This window comes from Coregonus clupeaformis, chromosome 37, assembly GCF_020615455.1.
Source record: "Coregonus clupeaformis isolate EN_2021a chromosome 37, ASM2061545v1, whole genome shotgun sequence".
Classification (NCBI taxonomy): Eukaryota; Metazoa; Chordata; class Actinopteri; order Salmoniformes; family Salmonidae; genus Coregonus; species Coregonus clupeaformis.
This window is the reverse complement of record NC_059228.1, coordinates 19,177,966-19,187,980: the sequence shown is the minus strand read 5'-3', so window position 1 is coordinate 19,187,980 and position 10,015 is coordinate 19,177,966. Positions and strand designations below refer to the sequence as shown.

General features: G+C 43.7%; 1 protein-coding gene across 1 annotated transcript; it reads left to right on the top strand.

Moving 5' to 3' along the window:
• Positions 1 to 5,959: 5,959 nt before the first annotated feature.
• On the top strand, positions 5,960 to 9,309 carry LOC123482755 (adhesion G protein-coupled receptor B3-like). Its single transcript, XM_045211479.1, has 2 exons — positions 5,960 to 6,521; positions 8,539 to 9,309. The coding sequence occupies exon 2, from the start codon at positions 8,554 to 8,556 to the stop codon at positions 9,307 to 9,309; it is 756 nt and encodes a 251-aa protein (XP_045067414.1). The 5' UTR covers positions 5,960 to 6,521; positions 8,539 to 8,553.
• The last annotated feature ends 706 nt before the right edge of the window (positions 9,310 to 10,015 follow it).

Sequence of the window (10,015 nt, the reverse complement as noted above, 5' to 3'; positions counted from 1 at the left end):
GAGGTCTGCCTATAGGGCAAACATGGCTTAGAAGGGATCTATACTTAGCTACCACCATACTGATAGGGGACTGGGGTTAGAGAGAGCAAAGGATAGAGGAAGGGAGAGTGGGAGGGAGGAAGAGAGAGAGGGAGAGAGGGAGAGAGGGAGAGAGGGAGAGAGGGAGAGGGGGAGAGAGGGAGAGGGGGAGAGAGAGAGAGAGAGAGAGAGAGAGAGAGAGAGAGAGAGAGAGAGAGAGAGAGAGAGAGAGAGAGAGAGAGAGAGAGAGAGAGAGAGAGAGAGAGAGAGAGAGTTGGCAGCTGTCCTGGAAAGTTGGCACTTGGCATTCAGCCTCGTCGCATGTCACCGGAGAGATACCCTCAATTGTGTTTTTAATCTTTTCATAAAGCTTTGCAAAGTGTGTGTGTGCGTTGGTGTGTGTGTGTGTGTGTCAGGAGTCTCCCACAACACCTCCAGGTCTTCATTCTGGCTCTGGCCCTGTGTAATATCCATGTGGGCCTGTTTCGGGTCGCTCCTGATGGTCCAACCACTGTGTAATATCCATGTGGGCCTGCTTCGGGTCACTCCTGATGGTCCAACTGGCTGCCTGAAAAAGTGAGAGATTTTAATACTTTAAAGGGGTAATCCGGGATTGGTACATCAATTTTTTGAACTTTTAAATTAATGATATATAGCCATTGATTCTTGAAGAATGCAACTTCCATAGCTCTCTGTCTATGATTTTGAGAGTGGTTGCATTTCTCCAGCCCCATCACTCAGCTGTTTATCCAAAAAAAGTGGCGGGGTCACGACGTTGTTGTTTTTTGAAAACTGGATTGCCCCTTTAATACCTTAATACTGCAGTTACAGCTTCATCCATGCCAAACAACTCTGCTAGGGGACCTCAATCTGCAAGAGATCAGATTTATTTTTAATGATATGGACTGGGCACTTGGTTTGGTGGAGGGATGAAAAACATGCCATTCTCTCTTTAGACGTCAACACTGTTATTGAAGTGACAGATACTAAAAGTGCATCCCAAATGGCACCCTATTCCATTTATAGTGCACTACTTTGACCAGGGTCCCTAGGGAAATAGGGTGCCATTTTGGGACGCATGCTGAGTCCATCACATTAGTATGGATGACAATGTCAGGCAGCCTGGTGCTGGGACTGATTAGTAATCCCTGACTGTCTCGTCCCCCGACGCAAACACAAAAGCAAAATTGGCAGTTGAACAGTATTTCCATTTGATGGAGTTCACAGCGTTCCCCTGGAGTACTACATGACATTACTCTAATGTGGACATTATGTTCAGTTAGACCTCTACGGAGAGAGAGAGATAACTGGAGTTGTTTTGTGGTCAAGCCAATGATGTTAGGCCCTGTCCAGAAATAACCCCTTACCCCCTAGGCACTAGCCACTTGTCCAGGGAGAGGGGACGGGAGTTGTTTAGTGGTCAAGACATTGTGTTAGGTTAGGCTCTGTCCAGAAACAACCCCTAGCCCCTAAACACTACCTCCTCAACACTTGTGTAGATCTGAAAGAATTTGATAAGTGTAAGCAATATGGCCAGCCAATCAGAGGGCAAGGTGGAGTTTGTGCTATGCCTGACAGCTCTTGTTTTGTCATTTCGGGATAGTAAGAACACAATATTGAGAGTTTGCAAAAGCAGGATCCAAAATGTTATTTTTAGCACGATATAATGTGTGATATCACGTTCAGTAGCCAATACGATTTTAAATCCAAAGGTCTCTATAATAATCCTCAATCCTTTAAATTGAAATAATTTCTGTAGAGACAAACTTCCCAAACCTTGAAATATGTGTTCACAACCCCACAGTGCCAGGTTTAACATAAATGTTAGCTGCCATATGGCATGATGATCTTTCCAGATTTAAAATGGCTTGAGATAAACAATTAGTTCCTCACGCGCAACAGCTGTGCAACTAGAGATCATTGAATCAATGGCTGCGTCCCAAAAGGCACCCTAATCCCTACATAGTGCACTACTGCCCTGGTCAAAAGTAGTGCACTATGTAGGGAATAGAGTGAAATTTGGGACACAGCCTATAAGAAAATATCAGCCTCCCATTACAATATTAAAACAAAGATTGTGAGGTAGGCGCAACAACACATTTGCCAGACTTTTGCAGACAATCCAAATCAAATTAAGCAGTCAAATATGTTCAGACTTAAGCAACTTATATATGTGAGAGTGTAGGAGGTTTGTGACAGAGTATTGTGCCCTGTTAACAATATTGTGACACAAACATTAGCACTTTCATTGTGTTGGCTCTGGAAGCCCTCATTGGCAGCAATACGTAAACAGTTTCAGTAGAACAACAGATATCACAGCTATATCAACATAGCTCAAAATACCTTTCGAAGTAATGCTGCCTTCCACTCTTTCTCAACAATATTATTTTTTCCATGTGATTGTAAACAAGCTAAGGATATGGATTGGAATGTGTAATATGGTAGATGAGAGTTCCTATACAGGAGAAGAAAGTGAGATATCATCAAGTATTCATCGTTGTCAGAACCTGGACCTTGACAAATCTCCTTACAGTCCCCATACCTCCTGATGCGCCTGTTAAGGAGCTGTCCACGGTCCCTATACCTCCTGACGTGCCTGTTGAGGAGCTGTCCATGGTTCTGGACATAGTATTATCTATTAGAATACTAGGAGAAATGTAATAGGATCTCTATGCTTCTGAACACGTTTTTTGTTGTTGCAGCTGTGGTTGTAAGGAAATTGCTGCAGCTGTGGCTGCTGTCCTTGGTGCTGAATGTGTACTAATGGGTGCTGCTGCTGCTGTGGCTGGTATGAAGCAGGTAGATGACCGTAATGCTGCAGCTGTGGCTGGTATGAAGCAGGTAGATGACCGTAATGCTGCAGCTGTGGCTGGTATGAAGCAGGTAGATGACCGTAATGCTGCAGCTGTGGCTGGTTTGAAGCAGGTAGATGATCGTGGTGCTGCAGCTGTAGGATCGTCACTATCTGGGCAAGTTGCAAAGTCAAAACCCCAACTATTTCTATAATTTATCTTCTTAAAATCTGATTTTAAACCAAACCCTAACCTTACCCACACCTCTAACCTGAAATGAAGACTAAAAGGCGCATTTTTGTTTTCCTACATTTTTATGATATAGCCCATTTCGGAACCCAGCTGTGGGGGCAGCTGTAGCAAGGGCTGCTGTCCATGTCCCTGAAGAGGCTGGGGATGCTGCCACAGCTGTGGCTTGTATGGGGGTCGCTGTCCATGCTCTTGCACAGCAGGTAGTCTATACTGGTGCCTTGTCAGAGGTCACTGTCCATGCTCTTGCACAGCAGGTATTGCCTTGTCAGAGGTCGCTGTCCATGCTCTTGCACAGCAGGTATTGCCTTGTCAGAGGTCACTGTCCATGCTCTTGCACAGCAGGTATTGCCTTGTCAGAGGTCGCTGTCCATGCTCTTGCACAGCAGGTAGTCTATACTGGTGCCTTGTCAGAGGTCACTGTCCATGCTCTTGCACAGCAGGTATTGCCTTGTCAGAGGTCGCTGTCCATGCTCTTGCACAGCAGGTAGTCTATACTGGTGCCTTGACAGAGGTCGCTGTCCATGGAGTTGTGGTGCTGATTCGCCCAGGGGTTGGTGTCCAGGATGGTGCTGAAGGGACAGCTCCCAGCTGTGTCTCTGCAGGCGGGCATACACTCTCAAGGCACCACAGTCACTAAATCATCATGCCGTTTTTTGGTTATTGCTAAATAGATCTAGGGATATGATTCTATATTGAGAGCACAGAGACAAGCACAGTATAGCTCATAAACACATGGACATAGGGGACCCCTGGCTTAGCATTCATCCATTATATATTATCCATATATTTTATCTATGTATATATCATCCATAGCCTTGCATTTTGCATCTACTGTAGCCTGTCATGAGGATCGGCTCATATGAATGAACTCACAATGCACTGAGAGAGATAGCTTCGACCAGACCACACAGTGTCCACCCTCTCGGCTCCCAGCAGGCAGGCAGCGCAAATATGCATCACAAACCATCTTAGAGACGGTTCATTGCTCCTCAACCCCCTAACAGACACACTGTGTCATACCCGCGCCGGCGCCCGGTCATAATCTTGTAGTGGACGCATCTGCCTAAAGATAGCTGCCATCTCAACTGTCAAGCAACTTCATATAATCTAGAACCCTCAAACTCATCTCTGGACCTCGAAGCCAGTTCCACTGCATTTATTTATTTATTTATTGTTCCCTTCTAATCAGGGACTGATTTAGACCTGGCCACCAGGTGTGTGCAATTAATTATCAGGTAGGAAAACCAGCAGGCTCCGGACCTCGTATGGTAAGAATATCTAGAATATCTGTAGCCTCTCCAGTCACCGCCCGCGGGCAATGATGGATTCGATAACCATCGAGCGCTTTAGCAAGCAGCAAGGAGTAACCTACAGGTTTTGTCGCTTAACTGCGTGCGCAATATTTCGATAAATTGCATTTTGCCCAGGAACTTTACGGGCACTAACTGCGCCTAAACACGCACAACGCTCCCCAAGTTAGTCCACTTAGCTGAAGTCAGTGGGTCTATTTAATTGAATACGCACGCAGGCAACCGACCTTTAGGTACCCTGACTCACTCCTCACTCAACCTACACTGCCTGCCGACAAGGAGTATGGTGCCAAACCCATTGACATGCCAAACAGTAACAGAACCCTTTGAATGTGTGTGGGGAATGCCCTCCATGAGCGTTTCACTCTTAAGCTCAGTCAACCTTCATGTCCGCCCTTGAAGCAAACTCTCCAGTCAGTCTCCACTTGCCTTTTCCAGTCTCCGGCGCTTTTCGAAACGAAGGTTCAGCGAACTGTGCAACCAACCAACCACATCCGCTCTAATGCCTGTGTTTACCCATTCAGATGTTTGGGTATAACTTCCACAGTAATAACCATTGAACCAATTCTCACCCTTTGTATGGTTATACTCTGATAAAACAGTAAATGTAGTGTAATAATTTCCATGGACTAGAGCAAAATAATGTCCGCGTTTTGTGTATTTTTGGTAATTATTATCCAATTTCCTCTTGTTCAATTAGGACTAAGAACTAAGAGTTGCAGAATTGGCAGATACATTGTATTTATACGTGTGCTTAAACAAAGCGAGCTGATATTGTCTCTGTTACAATCAATTCGGTTTATTTGGCAATGCGCAATGGACTCTTGTTATGGTTGAACAAAAGTTACAATTTTAAGAAAACAAAGTTATACCATTAACTTAGTTGACTCAATTACATATATTCTTACCTCGAAGCATATTACCAAAATATTAACTTGAGTGAAAACTTTTTAGGTCAACGTCGAAAAAACTACTTTCTGAAGTCACCGCCGTACAACATTTGGAATGGATAGAGGTATAGCTTGACAAAACTGATCAACAATACCCCCCCAAATCCTTCGATGAACATAAACATGCATACCTAATACTGTATTGACCTAAATACAAGAACAACTACATACACAGGCATGAAGAAGAGGGAGGATATGTTCTGTAGGCTACTTTGCATAAGAACAGAAGAAGACAGTGTAACTAGTACAGACGGAGGCACATTTCAGACACTGTCGCAAAATGGAACACAAAACACCTGCCACATCAGCAAAAATGTAGAAGAAATCTATTCAAAAATATAATGAAAATATCCTTGTTTCAAAATCATAAGGAGGGTAATTCCACTATCCGCTTATAAAGTCCCATGATGATAGAATAGAATGAGTTTTATTGTCCTGCGCGCGCCAGCTCATGCGTCTTTGCAGCCAAAAGACTCCAATATTCCAACAACGAATGGTAAAACCAAACCTAATGTGCCGGTTCGTCAGGAGCAGTGGCCTGTCTGTCTGGGCAGTGGGCACAAAACCTCGGGTCCAAGTCCAAGGGAACATCCCTGTGCCTTGAATTAAGGGAAGGCTATGTAAGAGTGTCAGAGGGTGGGGGTGGGAAAGCGGTATACCAGACGCAGCAAGAAAACGTCCGTACGTGCTTTATCTTAGTGGCTGTGACGTGATATTGCAGCCCCAGTCCTAAGCAGGGCGAGCGAGCAAAGCGGTTTCTATCTCTCCTCTATACTTACTCAGTATTCAAACATCCGTCCGCTAAGGATTTTTGTGGACTACCTGCTGCCTCGTCTCTATAGGCTAATATCTCTGGAGAAAAGAAACGCGGGGCCCCGCCGATGATCCATAGAGATATACCTTCACGGTAATTTTGTAGATTTTTCTCCCCCCTCATCATTCTACTATTTCTCTATCGGGCTGTCGCGAGTTGTTTCGCTTCACACTGGGTCCGTTTTGATGGAAAAAAGCGACGCGGAGGAGATGAGCCAGACCGGAGTCTAACGCATTTTTTTGTCCATTGACTATCATCTTGTTGCATTGGACTTCTATTGTGGGCTATGGGAAGTCTCGATTCGCAAGGAGACAGCACATTTTGCTCTTCATAAAGGATGTGGTCAAGTATTTTGGAAAAATAGCCATAGCTTCCGGAGTGTAAGGTAATTTTGGGATAAAATTACTTTTATTATCATTATTATCATTATTATAATAATTATAATAATTATAATTATAATATTATGGCTGTAGGCAGCTAAAGCAGCCTGGCATTCAGATAATACCAACAGATTCCAAGCCAGCTAGGCTACTGCAACGCTCTCAGTTTTACGGATATAGCCTAGTCTGAAAGTTCAAATATTCCATCTCGATCAACATTTCTGTGGCTGCAGCATTGTATCTCTGTTTCGAATTAATAAACTCTAACATGCGTCGAGGCATTCCAACCATGGAACGGACACACATAGACTACACAGGGTTGGAATAAGTTAACAGATGTATTTCTGTGCGCCTTTTATCAAAATTGGGCAAAAATCAGTATCAGTGAAATGGGATTGAGCTGATATTTCATCGTATTCATATCCTTTTGCAAAACTGGAGGAAAAACAACTTTAATTTTAGAGTAAAATAAACGGATGTTTTCTGCGTCCTCTACCAAATTGTAATCCTCGATAAGCGCTCAAACCATGTCCGTTTAGCAATAGGACTTCTGTTTTCAGAGAACGGCATGTACCCTCTGAATCTTATAGACAGTGATAATGCAATAATTATCTATCCATTAGTGAGAATATTTGCAGAAAAATTGTATTTAGTTACTATATGAACAGGTCCCATACCAAAAGACAACATTCAGTCCATATGGCAGTATAATATGCCATTATATTATATCGCATTCCATGTCATTTTATCATGCATAACCTATACTAATGTCCTCAAATTAAGCTTATAGTCCTCAATGTTCGAAATCTGACTATTCTCATATTCTCAGAAGAATATTCTATAGACTTAATCCACCGCCTACACACACACCACCGTGGCTCTGCTCACAGCTGCAATGCCTGCAGGATTAATACAATCAGGACATCTCATGCATTGCATTCTCTCTCTCTCTCTCTCTCTCTCTCTCTCTCTCTCTCTCTCTCTCTCTCTCTCTCTCTCTCTCTCTCTCTCTCTCTCGTGACTCGATACGTGATCTAGCTCTGTCTATTAGTAGATGGAAGAACGTTACAGGTATCATTAGCTGCCTGTAAGGGATGAGAAGAAAGCTCATGTTAGTTATGTTAAGGAAATCGGGACTGGGTACACGGTGCTGTTTTTGTGTCAATGTGTGGGTTGGTTCACCTCCCACTGAGTCTTTATATGAAATGAGTGTATAATGGCATTCCAAACCAGTTCTTAGCCCACTATAATTGAGGAAAGATACAGGTTGGATGGATGGGCGTGTAGCATAGCCTACAGCCTATCACGCAGTGTGGACTCGGATTCGGAAATCCAAGGTTGATAAAAAATTGACACAGAATCAGAACCCTTTTTGGCAGGGACTTGGAATACACTGAGAGACATAATCCAGTTCATTATTCTCATCGAAATGAACATCGATGGTTTAAAGCACCGCTCCACGATGCGTAATGGAGAGCACAGTTGCGCAAAATGAACTCACATCCAATAAAATACCACATGCAGCCTATCTGTCCCTATCTGTTCACAATCACACATCTCTCTTTCTTGGTGATGGACACAAATATAATGAACAAGCGAGCCCCACCACATTCGAAATACTCCAAAGATTGACGGTTCCCTAGTTCTGCCAATCGGTTAATTAATTAATTACAACTCAATAACGACTGACACGAGATTCATTGATCCCTTATGCGGACTTCCCCAAATCCAGCAACCATATGAACCACAAGGTGGCAGTGTTTGTCCAAAGTTTTATTTTTCTTGCAAAAGGCATCTAGGGAGAGGAGCAGGAGACTGCCCGCCATAATGTAACAGTGTAACAAGAATGATGACGGTTGGACAGGTGTTTTCCAAGGCAGAAAGGTTGAGGCCTCACCACGAACCAAACTTTGGTATAATCAGATCACCCTGTATTAGGCCTACACAGGTTAAAGTTATTTACTGTTACTAATTGTGTCTTTAGAGTCCTTGGTGTCATTTTTACATCTCTCCCCCTTGCAGGCCAAATGACATAGGATGAAGGCTATTCGTAACCAGTTGATTTATATATTTTCCACCTATCTCCTGGTTATGTTTGGATTAACTGGTGCACAAGACTACTGGTGTTCCACTTTGGTCAAGGGGGTCATATATGGATCTTACTCGGTGACTGAGATGTTTCCCAAGAACTACACGAACTGCACATGGACGTTGGAGAACCCTGACCCTACCAAATACAGCATCTACCTTAAACTATACAAACGAGACATGAGCTGCTCCGAGTTCTCTCTGCTTGCTTATCAATTCGATCACTACTCGCATGAGAAGATCAATGAATTGCTGAAAAACAACGAGTCTATAGTGTACCTGTGTGATTCCAAGAATATGTATACATTTTTGCAGTATGACAAGAATTTCGTGCAGCTACGGAGGGTTTTCCCTCACGATTATAACGGATTGCAGAAGACGGACGAAGAGGAGAAGTCTGTGGTGGAATTCTTGGTCTTGAACAAGGCGAGCCCCAGTCAATTCGGGTGTCAGGTGCTGTGCACGTGGCTGGAGAACTGCCTGAAATCGGAGAAAGGAACGGTGGAATCATGTGGAATAGTGTATTCGAAATGCACCTGTCCCCAGCACCTAGGCGACAGAGAATCAGAGAGTATGCTCGTGCTTAACAACGTGGTTTTGCCTTTAAATCCCCAAACGGAGGGATGCCTGACTCCGCAAATCCGTGCTGGGCAGGTGTGCAACATCAGTGCGGAGGTCAAACGACCAGCAAAGGAGGGTGAGTAACCAGCCCTAAACATTGTGTATGTCTAACATACTGCAGTTATACTACAGTTCAATTAGCATTATTTGTATGTATGCATATATAGATTAGCCAACTGGTAGTTTGAGTCAACCTGGTCCAGGGCGTTAGTGCACATTCTTCTACTAACCTTGGTAGTGGAACGCACAACAACGACCTGGACCAGAGCTAAAGTCAACTGTGCACGTCAATAGCCTCTTTTAACCCCCCCTCTACCCTTCTACCTGTATAGTGCATGTCTGTCTACAGAGCTGGGTTGTAAGCCATGAAACAATGAATACACACAGCTGACCTCACAATGCAATGCATCCCTTAGACCAAAGCTACAAGAGGAGAGGGTGTTGTACATGACATACCTCAGGTCCATATTCCTCCACAGCCCAGCCCACCAAAATGTATGCTGCTCATCTCTAATATACAATTATATTGCAATTATTGGTTGATAACGACCAGTGGTTTTCAGGTATTCAATGTGTATCATCATCAATGACTATAGTAGTGTTTTCTCATTCCCAGGACCATGGAGAGAGGCACTGTGATGGTGTAGTGACTACACATTCACACTGAAGGAAATAAGAGAGACATCCATAAATATCTAGACTATTAACACCATTGTAAATGACATCTCTCATTAGGATAGGACTACAGCAACACTGAAGCACTCAAAACCAATCCAACGTTTGGTTTAGC